General features: G+C 54.5%; 1 protein-coding gene across 10 annotated transcripts in view; it reads right to left on the bottom strand.

Moving 5' to 3' along the window:
• MYO18A (myosin XVIIIA) overlaps positions 1-24,247 on the bottom strand; it is a 95,572-nt gene extending 71,325 nt beyond the window's left edge. For 8 of the 10 annotated variants that reach the window (XM_078068115.1, XM_078068116.1, XM_078068117.1 and 5 more), the window contains exons 1-2: positions 24,117-24,247; positions 12,106-13,184 (exon numbers count right to left, since the gene is read on the bottom strand). In XM_078068115.1, coding sequence (XP_077924241.1) covers positions 12,106-13,104 — 999 coding nt within the window. In that variant the 5' untranslated portion in view covers positions 13,105-13,184; positions 24,117-24,247. The remainder of the gene's footprint in view (positions 1-12,105; positions 13,185-24,116) is intronic. The other 2 variants (XM_078068123.1, XM_078068126.1) reach the window with 2 other exon arrangements.
• Positions 24,248-25,366: the final 1,119 nt, after the last annotated feature.

Below are 25,366 nucleotides of genomic sequence, written 5' to 3'. Positions count from 1 at the left end.
GTTTTTTTAAAGGTTCAGTTCCTCAGTCATGCCAGCCATACGTTAGGTGCTCAGTAGCCGCATATGGCTAAATGGCTACCAAGTTGGAAAGCACAGACTGGAACATTTCCGTCTTGGCCGAGTGTCCTATTGGACAGGTCTGATCTAGAGAGTCCCCTTTTCAGCTTGTCCTGGTCATCCTTGCCAAAGACTCCCTCAGGTGTTGCCCCTGACCCCCTGCTGTTCTCTCCCACCCCCTGCCCCAGAGTCTGTCGAGGCTCCTGTCCCCCTGTGCCTTGCCTTGAACCCTAGGCCTCAGAAAGAAGTGGGGAAGGGGGCCACCACTAAGCCACAATTTAACAACTAGCCAGGGAGCAGAAGCCAGATGCAGAGGGGCTTAAAAGGCAAAGCTGAATGGAAGCCAGCCCCCACTCCAAGGCATCCCAGGCCTGGGAGAAAGCCCCTTAGTGCCACACAATCGTTCCTTGTTTCTGCAGCGTCTCTGGACCATGCATGGGTAAGACATCTGGAATGTAGTGGCCTGAGGGCTTCCCCACACCACTCGATGCCGGACTCATCTGATGTTAGGGCTCTCAGAGAGAGACGTCCCAGCAGAACCCTGAACTGTCAAGGGCAAATAAGGCCAACAAAGCCTCGTTCTGAGCAGCATGCCAGGAGTTCTGCCCATGGGGCAATGGGGACCGTAACTGGCCACCTCCCTGCGTCACTCTCTGGAGGAACCAAATGAGGAAGAGGGGGAGGAGGACATGGTGGAGAAAGGACTTCCGGGTGTGCTCGCCATGCTAGAGAGGCCCAAACAAGCTCCCCCAGCCCTGGATCCAGGGAGCAACAAGGGAACAGGAAGGACATGGATCTGACAGCTACCAGTCTCTCACAGCGTGCTTCATATGAAAGGTTTTGCCACAGTACTTAGAAAATCCAAGTGGGAGTGTTTGGGTGAGCTCATATGTGTGATGAAGGAGCAGAGAACAGACCCAGGAACGGGTAGGGTCGGGGCTGCCTCTCTGTTCTGTGCCTCGCATTCTGGCCTCAGTTCCTGCTTCACCCTAATCCAGAAGCAAGACGGGCATGAAGAAACAAAATGCTGCACCACAAAAAAGTGCAGAAGTCTGTTCCACTGGAAAACAAATGGGTAGAAAGAAGCCTGGTATTCCAAAGTTGTTGGCATTGGCCAAGAATCTGACTGGAGGCAGTCATGGGAAAAGGAGCACAATTTTAAAGATGCATCGAACTACAAACTAGTTTGGACAAACTCTGAGCCTGTCATGTGGCCCTGAGTAAACATGGGGACCAATCTGGGTCTTATTTCCCTGTCTTCACCTGGAGGGCCCTTTGGGGAAAAGCACCATTCTGGGGACAAGAGTAAAGTGCCCTGCACCGCCCCCCCCCACCCCCCCGCCCCCAGCAGCAGAGCTGAGTCAGTAACAGGCCTGTGGCATTCCTGGGCAGATGGCCCATCAAGCTCCCGGGCACCAAGTACCTCCCAGCACCTTACAGACAGATTAATGATGAGGATAACACTATTCTAAGTGATTTACGGGTATTGATTCATTTAATCCTTAAAACAACCTTATAATAAAGTATTATTATTATTTTACAGAGGAGGAAAGTGAGGCACAGAGAAATTAAATCATTTGCCCAAGGTCACACAGGTAGTAAGTAGCAGAGTCAGGATTTGAACCCAGGGGTCCAGCTCCAATGTCCATGTTGTACCCAGTATACCTCAGCGTACTACCAACATATACATCATCATCTGCATCTTCCCATCTGTGGGCCCTTCTGCCTGTGCTGCCTGCCTCCTTCTCCTCCCCGAATGAGCTGAAAGCAGTTCCTACAGCCAAAACCAGCCCTTCCATCCAACTTCATATTTGCCAAGCATCTGTTCCTATAGCAACAATAAGATCTGCAGTTTTCGGATTTTTGAAGAGAATGAGTAGGGAGGGAGAGAGGGGACCCTTTATAGCATGGGTCCCTCTTTCAGAGAGACCTGAAAACTGGTGTGTTAAGGCCTTGATGGGAGCCAGAAAATTCTGCCATGCCCTGCCCCGGACACCAAGTCCTCTGGTCTGCACAGAGAAGGGGAAGGCCAGTTAGAAGCATTCGAAGCTGGTGGCAGAAATGCTTTGGAAGCGTCTGGGAGAAAAAGACACCCAGGCTAAATTTTGTAGGGTATGTGTGTGTGTGTCCCAAGCCATTTCCAAATTGCATGTCCTGTCACAGAGCCTGGTTCTGCGCCACAGGGCAAGGCCAGGTAGTGACGGGGGTGGTGGCAGGGAGCAATAAAGAAGCTCTAGAAGAGGAACGCAGACAGGCACCTGCGTGCCTATAGGGGGTGGTGCACCTCCTGCCAGAGAGGGTGAGAGTATTCTGGGTGGGGTGGTCAGGCGGGTACCCCTCAACTTCGCCACGCCTAGGCCTTATTCCAGCCTGCCACCCCCAACCTCATTTAAACAAGAAACACCCGTCATGGTCCAGAAATCCTGAGGCCAGAATCAGGATCACGGCAGGCCGCCCGTGCTAAGGGGAACAGGAATGTTTGCTGGTCGCTTGATTCTCGGAAGACAGCCCACAACAGTCCCCTGGGCTCCTCAGGCAGTAGGCCCAGTTTCCTTTCAGTGTCTATTGAACTTGATGCATGGCCAAGTGAGTTGGGGACTCGACCTTACCCGGTGTCTGTGCCCTTTAGGTAACCGAGGCCCCCTGCAGGGGAGGATCCCAGGCTGTGCCAGGCCCAGCACAAGCTAAGTCCCCAGTGCCTAAAGTGCCAGGCCCTCAGGCTTCCCCAGTCTAGATGGCTCCAAGGATGGCAAGCTAGACAATGCCAGGAGGAAACCTTCCACTGTCCTAAGCCAGCTTCTGCAATGGGCTCCACAACCAGACCAGTCCATGGATGAGAGAGGCGCAGGCCGGGAGGGGCAGGACGAGGGCTCCCAGCAGGAAAAACCAGCAGGGAGACAGTATCAGACCCTGCTCCTCACCCTCTCCCTGGAAGGCGCCACTGGAATCTGCAGACACTTTCTCCATGGTGAGATGGGGCTGGGCATGAAACTGGGTGTCACAGAGAGTCATGACTGTCTCATGCTGCCTGACAGCGCCGTCACTGCTTGGCCTCTAGCCCATGCCATCCTGGGCTGAGACCTATCTCTTTGCAGATGTCTTCTGTTCTAGAGAAAGCACAGGCCTCCTGGTCACAGGGATGGCATCTTCAGCCTTTCTCCTCCACAGAACCGAGCCCACAGGGTGACATGGGGCAGGTGCTCTTCAAGGCTTCCTGACATCCCACCTCGATTGTGCCAAGGCTCCAGGGCCATTCACATCCGGCCTTCCTACAGCCCAGAGTCATGCCCCCCTCCCCCCACCCCCATATCCCAGTCTTCTGCCCAGAGCCAGGGGCAGCCTCAGTCTTACTGCCAGGAAAAAGAGCCTAGGAAGCACCCTATGAGAAATCTCCCCTCCCTGTGGGTACCCTGTACGCCATAGGACCTGACAGTGAGAGAAGCTGGGGAGGGAGAGAGGAAGTGAGTCAGCTCCTTGCAGAAATGGGAGTGGAAGGGAGGGGCCAGCAGAACTGAGATCAAGGGGCAAAGGGCACAGAGGCCGGAAGGGTCACTAAGAGAGGGAACCAGGCCCTGGAGGCATTATGGGGCCCACTGAGAGGGGACAGATAAGGGTGACACAGTCAGCAGGGCCACCTCCTGCCAAGGCTGGGTGGCCCCCACAGGCCAGAGAACCTGGGTCTGGCAGCCACAGCCCCACCTGAGGATGGAATCCAAGGCAGCTCCCCTTCCTGACTCACTCACCGGGGGAGGAAGGGAGGCTTGTGGGATATGGCCAGCCACGTTCTTTCCTCACTGAGGGGGAGTTTCTGGTGCCCAAGGCCTCCCACTGCCTCTCCTGAGCTCCACAGCTCCTGAAGCCCAGGTTCTGCCTGACCCAGTGGAGAGACAGATGTTTGCATTTCCCATGGAGGATGGGAGTGGGGCCTTGGCCCCAAGAGCAGAGCAGTTGGGGTGCCCTAGCAAGTACCCTGGCCCTCTCTGGCAGCCGCTGCCCATGTGGGAGCTGTCCCCGGGCTCCAGCTGGAATCCATTGCTCTGACTGGGAAAAATCCTTGCTGTGAAAATTCCCAGCCTGCTGACATTCCAGCACGCAGGCAGAGCAGGAAAGCAACCGAAGGAAAGAGGGAGCCGTGAGCCCTGCTGGGCCACATCCTCCTCCCTCAGAGACCTGAGGCCAGGACAACAAGCACATTGCTCCCAGGTCCCCTGGGCTACACACTGTGTGACCCCCGTATAACCCCAAATCTGCTTCTCACCCAAGCCCGGTGCCTTCCCAAAGACGCCAGTGCGGGGCCAGGAGGCAGGCCATCCCACGACCTGCTCCTGGATGCCTAGAGCCCATGTCTCCTCCATTCCTGTGGGGGATGCTGAGCGCCCAGGGACAGACGAAGCAGGGTCCGGGGATGAAGGTGGGACAGGTACTGCAGACAAGTCACCTAGTTGAGTCGGGGAGGGGGAGGGTTCTAGGAATCAAAACTGAGGTAAATGAGGAAAACCATGCAGAGAGAATGGGAAACCAGTTCCTGAGCAGAGAACCATCTTCTTTCCTTCAACAAACATCCAACAACTATCACGAAGCCCTTCAGCGCTGGAGAAATAAGATAACTAATTAACGACAGCCTTAATGACTGTTATGAAAGACAAGGAGGTGACAACTCAGAGGGTCAGGGAAGGCTTCCCTGAGGAAGCACATTCAAACTGGGCCAATGTGTATGAGGGCATGAGGATACGCAAGGAAAAGCATGACAGACATAAGGAACAGCAGGGGCTCAATGGTAGAAGCCAATGAGAACTCTTCGTTGCACACCCACTACCTGCGAGGCCCTCCGCCAGGCCAGTGCTCCTCACCTTCTCCCCACAGTGTGCACTAGGAAGCAAGAACGTGCAGCCCCGGGGCGCCTGGGTGCCTCAGTCGTTACGTGTCTGCTTGAGACTCGGGTCATGATCCCGGGGTCCTGGGATCGAGCCCCGCGTTGGGCTCCCTGCCTGGCAGGAAGCCTGCTTCTCCCTCTCCCACTCCCCCTGCTTGTGTTCCCTCTCTCGCTGTCTCTCTCTCGCTGTCACATAAATAAATAAATAAAATCTTAAAAAAAAAAAAAAGAATGTGTAGCCCCCATGCGACAGAAGAGGACATATTCTCAGTCAGAGGTGACTCTCTGGGGATCCTGCCACCCCAAGTACTGCAGAGGTCCGTACGAGCGTGTCGGTAAGGGCCAAACAGGCCAGGGGCACCATCCTCGCCCCCCAGGGTCTAGTAGGAGAGATGAGTAAGGGGCAAAGTGTGTGCCCCTGCACCACCCCCAAGGGACCACCCCCAAACACTGCCGAGACAGATGCTGCTTCTTTTCCTAAGGCTTTCCTCAGCCATGCTTCCCAGTCCCTCTCCCGGCTCCCATCCCATTAAATCCCACCTGCTGCCACGTGGGCTCGCTTCCTCTGGCTAATCTTGTGGAGAGAAAGAGCAGCCGACACACCCTTCTGTTGCTCACCATCCACAGAACAAGAGTCACTCCTCGCTTCCCTTCCCCTTCTGGAGGAGAGGCTGATAGGACATAGGCCAGTGGGCCGGCCAGTGGGTTTACAAGGGTACCCAGATACTGCGTTCCCCTACCTTATTCAGCACACTCCTGGAGGGCAAGGAGCTGATGCCCCAAATTCAACTCCTGACAAGTAACTTTAAATAACCTTGAAACCTTCGGCCAGAGACTTATCCTTAACCTCTCCGTGATCCGGTAGACTATTGCACTACCTATTTCAAAGGGTTGTTGGGCACATTAAATGAGTTAGTATGTATCAAACAGCTAGAGCAGTGCTTACCGTAGAGTGAACACTAGCCATGATCCTCACCCTGGCTGTCAGCTCCCATGCCCTGCCCCCAAGGCATTTCTGTTGAGCTGAATCTTTTTTTTTTTTTTAATTTATTTATTTGACAGAGAGAGAGACAGTGAGAGAGGGAACACAAGCAGGGGGAGTGGGAGAGGGAGAAGCAGGCTTCCGGCTGAGCAGGGAGCCCGATGCAGAGCTCGATCCCAGGACCCTGGGATCATGACCTGAGCCGAAGGCAGACGCTTAACGACTGAGCCACCCAGGCGCCCCCGTTCAGCTGAATCTTTACCGGATCAATTAAACACCACCTAGGGAGCATGCATGTGCTATGCGCCGCCCTGGGACAAACACCCTACCTGCTGCCCCACCCCAGAGTCCTGCGAAGCGTCCAGGCTGAGCCTTGCCAGGGGAGACTGTCATGCCCTGATTCTGAGAAACCTATGGCGGGAGACTAAGGCAGCCAGAGTGGGGACCCAGGTCAGAGGAAATAGTTTCCCAACCAAACTGGAGCCAACAACTGAAAAAATAAGCTTTGCTGACACTGTCCCCTGTATTTAACAGAACAGAAGTGGCTGCCAAACAGCACGCCGGACTCTGAGCTGGGCTCCCCCGCCCCCCACCACCAGCAAACTGCACGGCAGGAGGTGGGGAGCCATGAAGACCCCACTCCTTCTCAGCGGCTGTCTGGCACGGTGGGCACCCCCAGTGCTGCTGGAAGCCTGGGGCACATCCGTACCCGCTGCCCAGGACTGACAATGGAGGCGCCAGGCAGCCCCGGGGGCCGGGGAGGGGGCTCCCCGGCCGGGTCGCCAGCGCCCACCCCCACCGATGCAGCTCTCCACCTCCGGCCCGGCAGCTCCGCGGTGTTGGGGTGGCGGGGAGCGCTGCTGGCAGGCGGACCGCGTGCTTGTGGTTTCTGGGAAACGCTGTAGAGATCTGCAGCATTTTTAAAATACTTGTGCTCCCACCCGCCACACACCCCCCTTCACCCCACTCCTCACCCACCCCCAGTCTGGGTGTTTGCATATCTGGTATTTTCCAGAACCATTTCAACGTAAATAAGAGATTAGAAGGGAGCAGAGGAGGGGGTGGCCAGGGGTAGCAGGGTGGGCCCCGGGGGGGGCCTCTCCGGAGCAGGAAGGGGCCAGTGCAGCCACCTCAAACCAAGGCCCTGCCCCCACACCAGGGCTCCAAGCAGTGCCTGCGAAAACAACCAATGACCATGACATGTACCCACACCCAGCTCAATGTGGCCTGGGCACCGTGCCCACCACCCACAGACTGGGTGGCCAGGGCACTCTGGGGCTGCCGTCCGTCTAGCAGCTCATCGGGAAGAAGGCAGAATGTGCCACTGAGGACAGAGAAGGGAGACCTAGTGGAATAGAAATGACCCTGTCCACCATGCTATCCTGCTGGTCCCATGCACCCCACTAATCCAGGATAGATAACCCCCAAAATGCTCCCAAAGACCTTTCACCCACCAGCTCTCACGCCCTCAACACCTCCCCACTGGCCACCTCATCACCAAAAGAACTGAGTTTGGGTTCTACCCTGAGCCCCCAGGTCAAAGATCTCACACGGTGAGATTGATGTCAGAAGTGCCTAAAGCTTTGGAAAAAATGAAGTAAGAATTTTCTGTTTCAGACAAACAAAACCCAAAAACCCCCTCCGAGGATTATTGGAAGTACCATCAGGAACAGAGGTGTTCTAGAACACTGAGCCCAGGCAGCACCCGGCAGCTCCACCAACACCAGAAGCCCCAGGGGAAGCCCACTGCTCAGAAGCTGGCCTGGCAGACCTGGAACAGGCCAATTTTCTGTCTCTCCTTGGTATCCCGCAGATCCTACTCCTGGAAGTCCCCAGGGGCCCGGGAACGAGGTTGGTGAGGCTCATACAGCTTCTGTCCAGGGGTCTAGGGCTTCCTGGCATAGGGGCCCCCGCCCTTCTCCCAGATGCAGGCAACCCCAACCCACCAGTCTCCTTTCAGGCCACTGGTGTCCCATCTGCGGGCCTGAGATGCTGGGAAAAGCTAGGGAGCGCCCAGCATGCCAGGTCTTCCTGGCTGTCTCTGAGGACAGGGCTACAGGGAAAGGGCCGGAATAAAAGCATCGCGAGTTCCCCTTGGAAAGAAAACCTTACCAGGAGCAACGATGGGAAAGCACATCAGGGTGGGTTAATTAAGGAAGCAGCAAAATTACCTTCCCTGGATGCCTTTAGAGACGGGGTAGAGGGAAATGTACTAATCATCATCCTAGGCATTGACTATCTACCGAAATCTACGAAAGGTGGTTTACACAAGTCTACATAAGCAGGTGGTTTACAAAGACGTGACAACCTCTTAAGGAACCTCATAGCCCTAGAGCCTTTGAGTACAAACCCCACGGTCCAAAGGGAGAAGAAACTGTATCACAGATCTCCGGGAAAGGCCTGACAGCTCCACATAGAGCCCGAGGAAGCAGGCCTGACTGGCAGGGGGTGGGTGCCTTCCTGGAAACCCCCACCTCACCCCTCCCACCATAACTTCGGAAGCTCAGGGAAACGGAGCTTTCTGGGCAGAGCTCCCCTGCAGGCCAGCTCTTGGTGGCAGGGGGACAACCACATCAGCCGGCGGTTAGCAGGTGGGCTTTTCTGAGCTTAGCAGAAACATCCTACACCCTTACTCCCTGTGATGGGCCCGCTGAGGATACAAATGGAAGGGACTGGCTCTCTTCTCTCCCAGGCCCTTGTCCTTCTCAGTGGGCCCTTGACTTTCCCACTCAGATTCATGGAGCGGGGAGAAAGGAATTTTGATCCAACTGGGGTTTTAAGATCCTCGTCTGTACCAACACCCCCTTTCATCTCACCAGACTCAGGGAACGCTTTGCCTTTAGACAATTTAAGAGTAACTGATCCAAAACCAAATACCCTAAAACACTTTCCCTGACGAGCCAAGGAAGGAACTTAGCATCTTCCTCCAAAGCTGACATCCCACTTGGCTCTCCTCTCCTCCATCCCCCACACCAGTCAGTCACGTCTGAAATCTCTCTCCATCTCCACTGCTGTACTCAAGTGTGGGCCTCCATTCCACTAGGATGACAATGACAGGGCCCTCACTATTTTCCCCACGGCCGCCCTTGCTACACCCAGAAGCATTCCCCACGAGCAGCCAGAGAGATTTTCTAAAATCTGTTCCTATCACTCCCTGATTAAACGGCTTCTTGCCCTTTGGTTGAAGTTCACATTCCTTAGGCTGGCTCACAAGGGCCTTCGTGACCTGTCCCCTGCTGGCCTCTTCTGCTGCTTCTCTCAGTCCTCATTCCCCACGCACTGTCCCCCCAGCCTTACCCGCCCCCGCCCCCACAATGTGTCATTCTCTCTCCAACCTCCAGGTCTTGGTCTGTGTCTCTCACAGCCTTCCCCTTCCTCCTGCCTCCCCTGCATTCATCTCCCACCCGGACAGCAGCTCTCCCTGTGATCACTCCCAAGGCTGGACTTCCAGTCCCTCCTCTGTGTTCCCTGGGACCCCGTACTGGCCCCTGTGGGGGAGCTCCTCAAACGGCACTGTCATCATCTGCTACTTGACTATCTCTTCCGCTAGACTAAGAGTTCCCAGGGGCTGGGGCTATGTCCTGCTCACTGCTGGCTCCCAGGACCTAGCACACAGTTGGTGCTCAACAAATGTCTGTTTAATGAGTGGAGTGGAATAGAAGATAGCGGAAGAAGAGCTGCTTCTCCCAATTTCTATTGGGGCTCCATGTCTATCCCCCTACTGTGGCTCACCCCTACTCCCAGCGGAATCTTGCTAGCAGCTACAGGGACACATGAAGGTGTGAGCCACGCATTCTGGACGCGCATCATGTGAGAAGGAAACGCGAGGGGCTGTCTCTCCCTGGGGCCTTCTGAACAGGCCATGGAAAGGAGCCATGAGGCCTGGTCTCCATCCGTGTGCAGAGAGAAGAGATGGCCAGCCGGTTCCCTCAGAGCTCCCTGGGGACGGACAATGTGTGGACACAGTTGATGGATGACCTGACGGGCAGGGTGGCCGCCAGGAGCCGTCCTCGTGGGGCCAGAGTTGTCAGGGTACCCCGCCCAGGAGCCTCGAGGAAGTGGAAAGACTCTTCTTGGCATGGAACTGAGCTGAGAACTGCTGCCAAGAAAAGAAGCCGGAGTGGGAGTGGGAGGAAGAGGAAGAGATGGAGGAAGAGAGCTGCGCTAGAGGCCGCGGCGCTCCCACACCAGCCCCGGGTCTGTCCCAGGAGGCCAGGATGCGGGGCCCACTCTGCTCCTCTCTGCTGTGGCCTGAGTCCCTGCCACCTGCCAGGGAGGAAAAGATGCGGGGCTTCCGCAGCCCTATGCTTCTCACTGTTCTCTCAGATGGCTCTTGGAGACTCATGAGGATGGAGCTTGCTGTGTGTCCCCTGCCAGATCCCCTAGGCATCAGCCTGGGGAAGAAGTCCTCTGGGCACCGCTGGGCTTGCCCCACGGGGGCTAAAGCAAGCCAGCATCTCAGGGATACCAGCTCTAGCTGGAACGTGGACTCTACCGGCGCCTCCAAAGCTGAACCATCCCCTTCCCCAGGGAGGGAGGGGCAGCAGCCCGTGGGCAAGGGAGAGTGGCTGAGAAATATGAGATGCCAGGATGATCCCTAGGCTATAAAGAGAAAACGAAATAGCATCTGGGATGCCAGGCCCAGGGCCCCACAGAGGCCTGTGCTGTGGTTCAGCAGGGAGCTGGCAACAACCCCCCCAGGGGATTCATTCTTGAAGAAGAAAATTCCATCTGTTAAAAATAACATTAGCTTGGGAGAAGTAGACAGACATGGCAACACCGTATAGGCTTTGGCTCTGAGATAAAGACCACTCCCTCCACACCGTGGTTCCCTGAGCTCAGTCTACTCCGGTGACTGACACGCAGTAGGTGCTCTATGTGAGTTTCTGGAATAAATGAGTCCAGGTCCTGCCCTGGATTCCACACCAGGCTCCCTCCCACTCACTACCCCTTCCTGACTAGCAAAACTGCCTGACCTCCACCGGGCTCAGGGTAAAGGAAGTTCTGGAACCCACCGCCAGTGCTTCCTGCCAGACTCTGACCCTGACGCTCCCAGGCCCTCCGGGCCCTCCATGCTGCTAGGCTGAGCCGCCATCTGAGCATCCACTTCCCCTCCCGGGGAGAAAGCTAGCACCAGGACTCTGCCTGCTTCCTTAGCATTTCCTCCCACTTCTGACTTTGACACATCTGGCCGGCCACTTAGTGCTGAAAGGTCCTGGCCAGGCTGTGCACTGGGTCAGATCTCCACAATCCTAAAACCCGCAGCTAGGAGATAGGGATGGCCAGAGGCCAACCTGTCCTTCATGTTCTGTCTCCAGGTGGAACATTCCAAACTGATACATTGCCACCCTATCAAAAGACCCCTGGGGTTAGAGATCACTGTTCCCCTGGAGACCCTCTCATACATAGAATCTAAACCTTTTCTGCTCCTATGTCACCCCTTCCACTGCCGTTTTGTGTGGGCAGGATAACAGCTGGGGTCTCAGGGACAGTCAGTTCTTACTATTTCTGTAGGCTAGATATGTTACGTTTCCAGGTGTTTTCTTCCCCCAGGAGAGGTAATAAAGACTCTTAGAGCCCAGGTGATCTGTATAAATCAGGTCCAGTCACTCCCCCGCTTCAAACCCTACAATGGTCCCGTTTCACTGGGACAAAAATCTAAACCCCTATCGTGACTTACAAGGTCCTCCATGATCCGGCCTCTGCTTATCGCTGCAACCTTACCTCCTATTCAACTCCTCATTCAAGGGCAAGAGGAGGTCTGAAGTCATCTTACCCAAGAGCTAGCAAAACAGCCGCACAGCCCAGATGTTCCATGACAGCCCTGATTTGAAATAATTTATCTTTTTCTTTCAAGTCTAATGCCTAAATAACATGGCAATTCTCTAGTTTAGTCCAGATGCCGGGCTGGACTAGTAGTCCAGACTGTCTCTCATCTGAAGTGGCAAGCGTGAGCCTCCGTGCCCCGATTTAGGGCTCAGGAAACATGGTGCCCAAACCCTTCACCCTTGTATCCTAAAGCCTGTTTCACCATGGACCACCCCATGCTAAGGTCGCTCCTCCCAGCAGGCCAGGCCAGTTGTCCCTGGGGCCAAGGAGTGGCGCGACTTCACTGCTCCCGGGTACCCCTTTCATCTACCCAAGCACAATTCCCAATCACTGCTCCCGCCCAGCTGCCCAGGGGAACACTCACATCAGCTGGTTCCCTGCGGGGTCCGTCGCCACTCCGCAACCAGCTCCGGCTCAGCTCGCTGAGCTCTGGAATGGGTTGCACCTTGAGCCGCACGCTGTCCCCAGACTGCCGGATCATCTCCACAATCTCATCCCTGGACTTGCTCTCCACGTTGTGCCCGTTAATCTCCACCAGACGGTCACCCGGCACCAACCCCAGGGCCAGGTCCTTGGTGCCTGCGCCGGGCTCAGCGAAGTGAACCACCCTCCGGTAGACCTGGCCCTCGGGGCCCCGATCCAGCATGGTCGTGCGGCGCAGGGAGAAGCCGAAGTCTCCAGTGGGCCTCCGCTGCAGCTCCAGCTCCCGGAGGGCGGGCGGCGGCAAGGGCACCACGGGGGGCAAGCGCAGGTCAGCCGGGAACCTTTTAGTCACCAGCTCAGGGACTCGGGAGCGGGGCCCTGGCCGAGGGAGGCCTGAGCCAGGATGCTGCACCAGCTGTCCCTCGAGAGTCCTCACCTCCACCTGAGGGGATGGGGCCGCAGAGTGCTCGGAGGGGGTGGAGGTTTCTGAGGCGCTCTCATCCCGGCTCCGCTGGGAGAAGGAGAAGCGTTTGACAATCATCTGTGAGTTCTGCTTGGCCAGGGAGCCGAACTTGGCTGCCCGCTGCAGCACAGAGCCGCGGAAGCTGCCTTCCTCGCCCTTGAGGTCATCGCTGGAGCTGGCGGTGCTCAGGTGGCCCGAGTCCAGGATGACACTGCCCCTGTTGCTGTCGGAGTCGATGTCGGTCAGGTGCAGGTCGGAGCCACTGGCCACCTTGATGGGGATGGGGTTGGAGATTTCCAGGCGTGTCTTGGACTCACGCTTGGAGGCGCGGTTCAGATTGAAGAATCCGCGACGCAGGCTCATCTCCTCCAGGCTCCGCAGCTCCGCTGCCGACATCCGCTCCTTCTTCTCCTTCTTCTCCTTCTTCTCCTTCCGCCCACCATCTTTGTCCTTATCTTTCTTCATTAGGTTAAACATGGTGGGGTACTGCTTTTGGGGGTGGCACCCCCGGAGGATCACGGGTGCTTAGCACAGGGCCCTCGTACCCCACCTTGCTGCTGCAAACAGAAGCAGAGAGAGAGAGAAAGATGATTCGAGCAGAGCCTCTTCCTGTGTCTCCAGTCCAGACAAGGCCAACTAATGAGCACAGCTCCCCTTCACTGAGAGGGGGCTTGCTCTGTGCCAGGTGCTCGGCTTGATACAATACCGTCTCTGTTAAGTTAATCCTCATAACACTGCTATGGGAAGGTCTGTGATTACCCCCATTTTACAAATAAGGAAACTTGAGGTTTCGATAAGGTTGTAAAAGCACAGACTCCAAAGTCTGTCATCGCCTTTCATCCCTGATAGGTGTGCACCGCGGTGGCTCCCGGGAGCTCTGACCTCCTGGCAGGAGGGTGCCATCAAGCCGACCTGGGGTCTGACTTAAGATTCAACACACAGGGGGCGCCTGGGTGGCTCAGTCGTTAAGCGTCTGCCTTCGGCTCAGGTCATGATCCCAGGGTCCTGGGATCGAGACCCGCATCGGGCTCCCTGCTCTGCGGGAAGCCTGCTTCTCCCTCTCCCTCTCCCCCTGCTTGTGTTCCCTCTCTCGCTGTCTCTCTGTCTGTCACAAAAAAAAAAAAGATTCAACACACAGGAAGAAGGAAAGGGACACAGAAGCAGCCTCAGCCACTGCCTGACAGAAGACCTCAAGGCACCAACCCTCATTTTCGTGATCTCCACTTGCCAGGCGCGTTACCCACACTCTTGTTTGCGCCCCACAGCATCCCTGCAAGGCAAGTGTCATTATCTCTACAAATGAGAAAACAGGGCGCAGAAAATTAAGTATGTTAGTTGTCCCACGGCTCAGCGCCGGCGAATACTGTTTCCTCTCCGGGGCCTTGGTGCCCCAAGTGAAGCAGGGAGGGAAGGGAAAGTTCCAGACTGAACAGAGGACAGACAGCTGAGAGGTGGGGGTGGGGTCTGCTGGATAAACAGGATCCTAAACTCATATCCTTTTCCCCAGACCAACAACTAAATATAGCCTCGGGAAGAAAGTTGTGGCAGCCCGAGAGACAAGGGAGGTCCAGGGCACCTGCATCCACGGTGCCAGCCTACTCCTACCCCAGCGCGCACCCGCTTCGGGACAGGACTGAGAAAGACCCGGTGGGGGTGCAGTTCAAGCCAGGGAACAAGTTCTAACCAGCAGGGAACAAGGAGTAGAAGTAGGCCATACCACCTAATTAGAAATTAAGTGCAATTTCTTCTCTCTCCAAGAAGGCCTCCCCCTCTGAGTTCGAGATACAGGACCAACAAGCTCACTCCTTCCAGCAATGACCTTTTGCAAGGCCCTGGAGAGGACTTTCCTGTCTGTGTACCCCACCGCCACGACCAAGCAAGGCCCTCCAGGCTCCCCAACCTACTGAGAGGGACCCCTGGCCCCGATACAATGCCTAGGAAGACATCAAGGCCAGGAACTCCCAAGGGTCCTGGTGGCCCTGACTAATTGCCTCCTCCTCGCCCAGCACCCTGACCCACGTGGCTCCTGAGAGATCAGTGTATCCTTCCTAGAGTAGCGCTCTTCACAGAAATACAATTCAAGTCATAGGTGTGATTTAAAATTTTCTAGCAGCCACACTAAAAAAGGTAAAAAGAAACAGGTGAGATTAGCTTTAATGATATACTTTCATATAAATAGATCCAAGATATTATCATGTAATCTACATGAAAAATATTGAGATATTTTACATTCTCTTTTCCATATTAAGTCTGCAAAATCCAGTGTGATTTTTATACTCAGAGCACATCTGAATTCAGACTAACTACATTTCAAGTATTCAACAGCTACTGGCTATTGAACTGGGCAGTGCAATTCTAGAGAAATCTTTAATTATAGAGCATATCCAAAGAGGTGGGGAATCTGGCCCAGTTACTAGCTCCCTGTGGACCTAACAGGCACCCCTTGCCCCCTCTGACCCATTTCTACCTAGTAAAACAAAGTTCCCTCTGAACTTTTTGGTTCAAAATGCTCCATGCACAGTACCTGGGAGTAGGAAGACAGGAAATCTAGGGTCCAAGAAGTACGAAGCCAGGGGCAGCCCTGTCCAGCTGAGTCTGGACTGATTTGGGGTGGGGAGAACCTGACAGCAGGCCTCCTCTCTTCAGGGCTCTATTTTGACCTGGGGAGTCTCTCTCTCTCTCTCCTCCTGAATACTGATGGGGTGTGGCACAGACCTACCATATACCAGGACGTGGGATCTTCTGGTGGTCACTGCCCTCACCCATCACTTCCTGCACTGTCTTAAAAGGCTGATTTAGGGGCACCTGGGTGGCTCAGTCGGTTAAGCGTCCGACTCTTGATTGTGGCTCAGGTCATGATCTCAGGGTTGTGGGGTGGAGTCCTGGCTCCAGACTCAACACGGGGTCTGCTTAAGATTCTCTCTCTTCCTCTCCCCCTACCCACCCTGCCCCCATGCTCGCATTTTCTCTCTCTCTCTATATATATATATATTTAAAAGGGGGCTGATTTAGAAGATGGCTCCAAAGGCAGCTGTATGGGAAATGAAGAAAGAAACCCACCCTGGCGACTGGAAGGGGACAACTGAGTCTCTTGGCCTCAGCCTCAGCCCAACCATGAGAATCCAACTGCCTACCATGCTATCCCACCAAGACACCTCTTTTGGTCTTCAGTTCTTACTCTGCAATCCTTACCCAATCCTGGCTCTTTGCCGGGGGCTAGACATCTGAGCAGTATCAACGGAAAACAGGCCCCAGAATTCTAGAATCTTTGGGCTGGAAAGGTCCCTGAGAAGTAATTTCATGGAAATCCCTGTCTTGGCCAGGCTTGCCCCTCACTGCCATTGAGGCGGGCAGGAACCACACGCGGTTACTGCTAGAGCAACAGCATGGGGGAGGAGGGCAGCCACTGCGGCAAGGTTAGTGGGGCCGCCATCTAGGCCTGGATCTGCCAACAAATCGCTAGGGGACCTTGAGCCTGTCACTTTGCTCAAGGTTGGACTGGAGGATCTAGGGCTCTTCTAGCTCGAAAATTCCAAATATCTACGTCTCTTGTGGACACAAGTTATTTATTAACTTTCTGCCAAAGTTACCCCTCTTATCCCAACCCTGGAGCCTTTGGAGACTGAGTCCATTTCAGCCCTCCCCTTGGCACCCGTGTCCTGCCAAAGTCATGCACACAGCTCACAAGGTACCCCTTCCCCACTGTCATCCCTACAACTGCCTGGCTGTGACCTGGGTTTTCCCCTGTGCCACCTGTCTGGAGCCACCTGCAACTTCGCTGTCCAGGGTCAGACCCCGGTGCAGGTGTTGCTGTCCTCTGCTCCTCAGAGCCCACCCTGCCAGGCACGGGGCTCCATCACCTTCCTGTAGACCTTGGACCTTTCAGCATCTCCTGTCCTCAGGTCCAAAGACTCTAGCAGCAATGACATCAGCACCTTCCCACTCTTCATTCTGGGCTCTTCATTCATTCACCTCTTACCCTCTCCAGCGAAGGGAACCTTACAGTTTTCTGACCTCCGTCTCTGCCTTTCTCCCCTCACCCTACTCCAGGAGGCCTTTCCAAATTGTACGTGGAGGAAAGGTATATATATAAATTAGGGTATGTACCTACATCATCTTGACCCTGCTGCTCCCCAAATCAAAGCAAAGTACAATCAACTTGGTCAACTCAGATGCCTTATTACTTTAAGACAGAAAGCGTCCTGAGGGCAAAGACCATTTGACTCAGGGCGCCTGGGTGGCTCAGTTGGTTAAGCGACTGCCTTCGGCTCAGGTCATGATCCTGGAGTCCCGGGATCGAGTCCCGCATCGGGCTCCCTGCTGAACAGGGAGCCTGCTTCTCCCTCTGACCCTCCCCCCTCTCATGCTCTCTCTATCTCATTCTCTCTCTCAAATAAATAAATAAAATCTTTAAAAAAAAAAAAAAAAGACCATTTGACTCAAATATGCATCTATCAGTTCATCAACAGGAGAAACAATTTACATACTCATACAATGGAATACTACTCGGCAAGAAAAAGGAAGCAACTACTGATACACACCACAGGGATGAATCTCAAAAACATTATGTCAAGTGACAGCAAAAGAAGGCTTTGACAACAGAGTACACACTGGTATGGTACTATTTATATGAAGTTCTAGTACAGACGGTCCCTGCCTTACAATGGTTCAACTTAACAATTTTTCTGACTTTATGATATGCATATGTGAAAGCAATTTGCATTCAGTAGAACTCATACTTCACGTTTTGAATTTGGATCTTTTCCTGACCTAGCAATATGCAGTAAGAGGCTCTCTGTGAGCCAGGCAGTGGCAGCAAGCCACGCGATCACAAGGGTAAACAACCGATACGCTTACAGCCATTCTATACCCATGCTATACCATTCTGTCTTCACTTTCTGCATGCACAGTGTGCGATCAATTGCATGAGATATTCAATACTTAATCATAAAATGGGCTTTGTGCTAGATGATTTTGCCCAACCATAGGCTAATATTAGTGTTCTGAGCACATTTAAGGTAGGCTAGGCTGATCTGTGATGTTCGGTAGGTTAGGTGTATTAAATGCATTTCGACTTATGGTATTTTCAAGTTAAGAGGGTTTAGCAGGAAGGAGGTAAAGCCACTGTAAGCCATGGAAGATGTGTACAGATAAAACTAAGCTATGGTGAAAAAAAGCAGAACACTGATTACCTCTGGATGGTGAGGATGGGGGTAGGGGTAGGAATTGCCTGAAAAAGGGCATGAGGGACCTTTCTGGAGTGGTGTTCATATTACATTATCTTGATAGGGATTTGGGTTGACAGGTGTATACGTTTGTCAACAGTCATCAAATAGCGCACATAAGATTTGTGCATTTCATTGTGTGAAATATTCACTCAAAAGAAAAAAGAACTGTAAACAAATATTGAAGTCTGGTTAATGATATATATATACTAAAGTATTTGAGGCAAGATATGCTGATGTCTGGGTGGTTCAGTTGGTTAAGTGTCTGACTCTTGATTTTGGCTCAGGTCATGATCTCAGGGTCGTGGGATGGAGCCCCGTGTCCAGGTCATGTCTCAGGGTGTGGAGCCTGCTTGAGGTTCTCTCTCTCCCTCTGCCTCTCCCCCACCTCAAAAAAATAAATTAAATAAATAAAGATAAATGAAACTAATGAAAGAGTTTTGGCTTCAGATGTCAGGTAGCAAACCTAGGACCAAATCCGAGGTAATAGCTATGCAATCTTGGGAAAGTCACTTCACACCTCTGTGCCTCTGTTTTCCCATTTGTAAAATGGGGATAATAACAGCACCTACCACATAAGGCATGGGGACTAAATGAAATTGGTCTATAAGCCCGCCATATGACACCTAGCCCAGAGCAGGCCCTCAAGAACGGTACCCAATCGCAGCAGGGCACATTCTTACCATCTAAATGGGACAGTGGACAGCATACGGTACACAAAGTATGTACCTCAGCCCAAGTGTGACTAAAATAAGCCCAAACATAAAATCTTAATGCTGGAGAGAACCTTTGTATATGCAAAGTACAGCCCAAAGAAGTGAAGGCAATTCTGTGAGCACATGGTCAGGCCGGATCATATTGGCTCAAGTCCAGAGGCTCCATGTAGCTCTTGCCAAGACTAACTGCAGGCAATTCTTAGCTGCAGAAATACGAATGGCCAACAGACAAGAACAGGTATGCAGCCTCAGTCATCCGCAGACACATGAAAGAACACAGAGGTATACTGTTGTCCACTTAGCAGTTTAGTAAAAACTACCATTATTAATAACATCAATCAAATAGAAGATAGGAAGCAGGGTAGCTCATGTGTGTTGTTGGGAGTATAAATTGGTGTGAGGAGGGCAAGCTGGTGGTATCTATGAAAATATTTAAATGTACATATTCTTAGACTAGGCAATTCCACATACAGGACCTTGACAGATATGTTCACACAATAAACATGGCTAATCTTTGCATCACTGTTTGTGATTGCAAAACTCTGTCAATATAAAGGTCTGTCACTGGAGGAATAGCTAAATCATAGAACTGGGCAGTTATTAAAAAGAATGAAGGAGATTTGTATATACTGACCTGGAAAGATTCAATACTATATTGTTAAGTGAAAAAACCAAGTTGCCGGATAATATATAATTTTTATAATTATATATATTTAAAACTATGTATATGTGTGCATATATATCTGTGCACATTATGTATGTGCAATATCTCCATATGCATAGAAAAATGTATGCTTTGGGGAAGAGATAGGGATTTTAGAAGAGTCATAGCAGATCTGTGTTTCATCTATATTGTTCTAACTTTTTACAATGAGAATATTTAGCTGATGGGGGTGTGTGTGTGGATCTAGGCCTAGGGGTTTAGATAGTGGGATTATGTATAATATTTCTTCTACTTTTCTGTATGCTCTTTATTTCCTACAGAAAAAAATATATTTATATTAAATGGTATTCATGTAACATGTTATAAATATATAATAAATATGTATTTTATATATATCCATATATAATCCATTACCAAATTTTATCTGTGGTTTTCGTGGAGTTGGGGCAAGCTGGGGTAGTACCACTTTAGCTTTTTATCTAATAGACTTCCTAGGGATTAAACCTTTTCCCAGCATATGTTACTTTTGCGATTTTTAAAGATTAAAAAGAAAGAAAAAGAAAAAAAGAAAGACTTGACAATCCATTTAGCATGAAGGCTATAAACCAAGTTTGCAACGGTAAGTTCAAGGCTTGCCATCTCATGCCTCGGAAAAGTTTCAGTTACTTGGGGGACTTGGTTAAAATAGATCTCACTAGTGTCTTGTGGCTTTAAGCGGGGACAGATTTAAATGGGTCACCCTGCAGCTGGCAAAGTAGAAACCCCAGGAAATGGAAACTATAACGTTGGAATCCCAAGACAAGGCGCCCAGACTTGGCTGCTGTGGGTGGACACTTTAAAGGGTCAGTCCCCCACACCCAACTCCCAAACCACACTCATAAATAAATACAAAGGAAATACTTTCCCAAGAGAGCCGGTCTCTCTCCCTTGGCCTCTGACCTCCCTAAGCGGCCGTTTCCTACAGCCCAGAGGCCTTTCTTCGGCGCCGGCCCCGCAACGGAGGGCTTGCAAAGGCGACCCGGCGGGGCTCGCACAGCACCTGGCCCGCCCCGGCCAGGGGGCGGGCGCGGGCGCCCCCAACCGAGTGCCTCAGGGTGACACTGGCCGCTGCCGCCGAGCCTCTTCCCGGCCGGTCGTGCTAAGAGCTCCGCAGCACCCCGTGACTCACTGCCAGGTCACACGGAGCTTATCTGGCTCCAGGTGTGCTCGCTCCGACTGCACGCTTCTCACATGACATCAACCGGCCCGCCCGCCGGCCGGCCCGCCGGCCCGCCGGCTCGGGCTCCCGCTCCCTCGGAACCCGCGGCGCCTGCCGCCGCGATACCGTCTCCCCTGGAACGCAGCAGTCCCGCAGGGCCCGGGAGGAACGACAGCGGGAGAGGTGCCAGTGGCGCGGCCAGGTGCCCCGCTGCTCTTCCATGTGCACCTCCTCGGCTGGGCGCTGGGGTTTGCCGCAGCCGGCTGGGCGCTAAACTCAGCCAATACTGCCCCCCCCTTCTGTGTGACCTTGAGCAAGTCCTCTCCCCTCTCTAGGCCTCCGTGGACCTGAGAGTTCAGACTTGGCCCCAAGCCCTTGCCTCTGCTGGAGAGGTATTCTGCTCAACTCTGAATTGCAGGTTCTAATCCTGCTGTGCCCCTGACTTTCTGTGTGACCTTGAGCCCCTCATCCAACATCTCTGAATATCCGAGAATAATAAAAATTATCCCTTGTAAGTGATGGTAAAGTGCCTAGCAGAGAGAAAGGGCCCTGGGCCCTCTAAAAACCTCAGTCCACGGGGCGCCTGGGTGGCTCAGTCATTGGGCGTCTGCCTGTGGCTTGGGTAATGGTCCCGGGGTCCTGGGATGGAGCCCCGCATAGGGGTCCCTACCCTGCGGGAAGCCTGCTTCTCCCTCTCCTACTCCCCCTGCTTGTGTTCCCTCTCTCGCTGTGTCTCTCTCTGTCAAATAAATAAAATCTTTAAAAAAAGAAAAAACAAAAAAACCCTCAATCCACGGTTTAAACTCCTGCCTGACTGTAAGCTATTTGAACCATCAAGGGAATATGGATAATTTATAAGCCATACAGTTCCCACCTCAAGGAAAGTGAGGTGGGGAGAGGAGTGGAGGCTTTCCAGTTCTGCTCCCCGCCCCTCCCAATCCAGCTTCCAACCGAACTCTTGAATTCAGGGGACAAATGGTGATGGGGGGTGACGTGCAGAGTGAGCAGATCTTAAAGCACCCAGGAGCCTGACCCAAAGTAGAACTTCAAAGCTCCATCAAGCCCTCAGCCCCAGTCCTGGGGGAACCACTCTCACACCCTCTAACCTTTAAACTACACCAGGCCAGAGCCCCTCAGCTTTACCCACCACACCTGGGAGAAGCCTGGGACAAGGCCTGGGGCCCAGAGCCACCAACGGGACCCAGCTCACATGGATGATCGAGTTCCAGTCCAGGGCATCCACTTCAGGTGAGGGGTGTCTGGATGGGCACAGATCTCGGGTTTGAAGGAACAAGAACAGCCCTGCTGCTCTGGAGACCTGTGACACACCAAGTGTGGATCAAGGTTTCCTGAGTTCCAGCAACTCCCTGCTCCACCCGAGTAGGGTGGATTCTCCCTTTCAGTTCTGCCCCACCCAGTCCACCTTTGGGGACCTGCCTCTGGGGGACCCCGGAGGTTTCAGGCCCAATTTCTGAAGACACAAGCACCCCTTAAAGAGCAGCCTCAAGCTGGGCCGGTGAAGGGGGCTCCAGGCAATAGCCTGGCTGCCCCTGACAGCCAGGGAGTGAGGCTGAGGGACCAGGCAGGAGTCAGGAAGGGCACAATCCACCTGAGGGCTTCTGAGGAGAGCCTGGGGCACCCGAGGAAGCCCTCAGGCACACACCCTGGCACCTGAGCCAGGCCTGGGGAGCGTAAACAAACTAGATACTCAGAGCTGCCAGGCACCAGGTCATCAACTGTTCAAAGTTCAAAGCTTTCAAAGGAAGTGACCACCGGCATTCTATCCCTCCCACCCCCACCTGCGACCCTTCTCATTGCCCTAACCCTCCAACACAATAGCGTCCCCCGTCGTCTTCCTGGAATTGAGGCCCAATCCCAATGTCCCCAACCCCAAATGGACAAGCACACCTCCACCCGAGGCTATATATAATTAGTCATGTCCAGCAACCAGGAGGATGTTTCCTGGAAAGCCCTCATCACAAAAGGGCAGAGGGGAAGCTGAGGAGGTGGCAGGCCATTGACAAAGAGCCAGTGAGGTCTGTCAGGAAGCCAGAGACCTCAGGAGAGCAACTTTCAATATCCCCAAATAGAAAGTAGCTTCTGAACCAAAAGGGTGGGGAAAGCTAGACAAGGCCTGGCCCATTGCCATGACAACAGGAAATCGACCTGCCCAAGAAAAGGGCTCCAGATCTCATAAGCATATGGAAAGGCAGCCTGACCCCCTGGGTTCAATGTCTCGCTAAGGTGATCTTGCTCTTAACTTGAACTTCCCTCCCTTCCAGCATGAACCCACTGCATACATACTTCAGACAGTTCACTCTCCTTGGGGGAGACATGCCAGTTATTCCAAAAGACAAATGAGCGCACACCAGCCTGAATCATTGGCCAGGTGAAGGGGGGGAGGGAATCTGATTCCATAATTTTGGGGGTCCATCTGAGGGCAGGAAGGCTCTAGGCAGGAGGGCTCCTCCCAGGAAGCATTGTCCCGGGCCTCTCTACACAAACATAAACCAAAAGGACACTGCCAAACGCATGCCCCATTGGCCAAGTGACCAGGCAAAAGGACTACCACTTAAAAAACATACTGTCCGCCTTCCCCCACCGCCATCCATCCCCCCAGCCCAGTTCATTCTGGCTGGCAGCCTTTCTAACTAATCAGCAGGACACATGTGCCTTGCAAAAGGGTGACATCCCCATCCCTCCTCCCTGCCCCCAACAAAGCCCCAATGTGTGGTATGTCCCTGCAGGCCTTATCTCAGCCAGGAACATGACCCACTCCTCACCATGCTTGGTACCAAGCAGCACCCCACTTCCCCCCTCCCCCACCCCCCCCTCGCCAACACGGGGGTGGGGAGCAGCTAACCTTACCACCTCCCCTTCCCATTGGCGAAACAACTGGCATGACAGGTTAGCAGGGCGGGGCGTCAGGGCAGTCTCTCCCAGAGGCCTGGGGCAGGCCGTCCGACCTTCCCACACACACCCCATCCCTTTGCAGGGAAAGGTGAGGTGAGCAGCCAGTCACAGGGGACAGCCAGCACTCCCTAATCCCCAAAGCCTACCATTCACTCACCCCCATCTTCTGCGCCCGGGGAGGGGGTCGGGGAAGCGGGGTCTCCATTGTTTTGCCAGCCGTCTAGCAGCTGCTCCTTTGAGAGGAGCCCGCTGTCGGCCTGGCAGTGAAAGGGTGAAGCCGCTGGGAGGGATAAAGGGCTCGGCCGAGGTGCTCGCTGTCCCCGCTGCTTTCCTCAGAGCCTCGCTCGCTCGCTCGCTCGGTCTGGGGGGCGGGGGCCTGGGCCTGGCCCCGAGAAGCCCCCTATCCCGGAGGCTGCAGCCGCCACCCCGCAGCTCGGGGCCACCTGGGCTCCTCCAAGCCCTCAATCCCTCCCCCAAACTGAGGGCCACCCTGCCCTGCCTCCGCGCGCCCCCGAGCTGGCAAAGGGGGCCAGAGCTCCCCTCCCCGCCCCTCCCGGTCGGCCCCCGTTCCTAGGCGCCGAGCTCCGCCGCGCAGCCGGGGACCGGAGCCGGGAGTCCGGGCCGCCGCTTCCAGGGGACAGTGGGGGAGGAGGAGCCGGCGGGCCCCTCCGCCCGCCCGCCTTCCCGGCTCGAGCCCGCCCCGCCGCTCCCACCCCCCGCCTCCCCGGGCCCGGGCCGTCCCCGAGCGGCCGCCCCCGCCGCCCCGCGCTCACCGGCCGCCGGAGCCCGCCCGGCAGGCAGCAGGAGCGGAGACGCGGCATCCAGCGGCCCCGGCCCGGTCCGGGCTGGAGCTCAGCGCGGCGCAGCGCAGCGCAGCGCCGCCCCCCGCAGCCGCGCGCGCCGAGCCGAAAGGGAGCTCCCTGCTGGCGGCTCCGGGGATAAACGCCCGGCCTTCCTGGCAGCCGCTGGGCGCGCGTCCAGAACGGGCCATGCGGGCACCGGGCGCCGCTCCGCGAGCCCTCTGTCCGCGTCCGAGAGGCCCCGCCTGGAGCTCCTGTGTGCACGGGGCGCCGGAGGCCGCTGGGCACGCCCAGGGCAGGCGCCGTGCCCGCCCGTAGAGAACAGGTTCCTTCCAGGGGCGGCACTGGACCCCGTGGGCTGTGTCCAGGAGGGTGCTGCCCAGGGCAGTGCTGTCCGGAGGAAGCACTGGAGTCTTGCTGGTCACATCTTCCCAGGGTGGCTCTGCAAAGGCGGACACAGGGCGCTGCTGGATGGTGCCAGATGGCTCAGTCCAAAGCAGGCACTGCCTGCCTGTCCAAGGTGACACAGGCAGAGTGTACGCCCCAAGGTGGACACGGGCTTGCGGTAGCTTGGTCTGAGAGAGCCCTGCCTCAAATGGGGCTGCCTGAGGGGTGTACCAGGGCCCAGGAGACAGCCCTCAGGGGCACTCACTCCCCAAAGGAGTCAAACAATGCTCAGATTAACACCTTTCAGAAGCTTTTTGGAACGAGGTCTGCCCCGGGTTGTCAGGTCCTGTAAACATCCAGTGAACTGCTCTCACCAAGAAGGCATTTTAGACGTCCTGGGAGAGGCCAGACGTGTTTGGAGAGCGGGCCTCCAAGATAGGTGCTGTGTCTTGAGTTTGGAGAGGGAGAGGTAGACGCTTCTACAGGCAGTGTCCTTACTGGAGTGGGGTACCCTGGAATGTGAGAGAAACTGAGCAGCGCCGTGGTGTAGGAAGAAGGGCAGCCCCCTCCACAGTTAGCCCAGCTGAGAACTTCTGTAGACTGGGGTGGCCCAACCTGACAGATCAGGGAAGGTTGGAGCAGGGGGGCCCAGGAGCAAAGGGCTGAGTAAGAGCTGGGAGATCCTGAGGAATAGACCCTACCCAGGATGTGCATTTTGCATAAAGGAATAGCAGGCCACCCAAACTCAATTAAACAGATTTTTACTGAGAGGCTGCCAAGTGCAGCACCCGGTACTCTGGGGGACACTGAGAAATTAGACATGCAGCCTCTCTCGG

Source organism: Halichoerus grypus, chromosome 2, assembly GCF_964656455.1.
Source record: "Halichoerus grypus chromosome 2, mHalGry1.hap1.1, whole genome shotgun sequence".
NCBI classification, from domain to species: Eukaryota; Metazoa; Chordata; class Mammalia; order Carnivora; family Phocidae; genus Halichoerus; species Halichoerus grypus.
The sequence above is the reverse complement of the archived record's forward strand: the minus strand, read 5'-3'. Positions and strand labels throughout refer to the sequence as shown.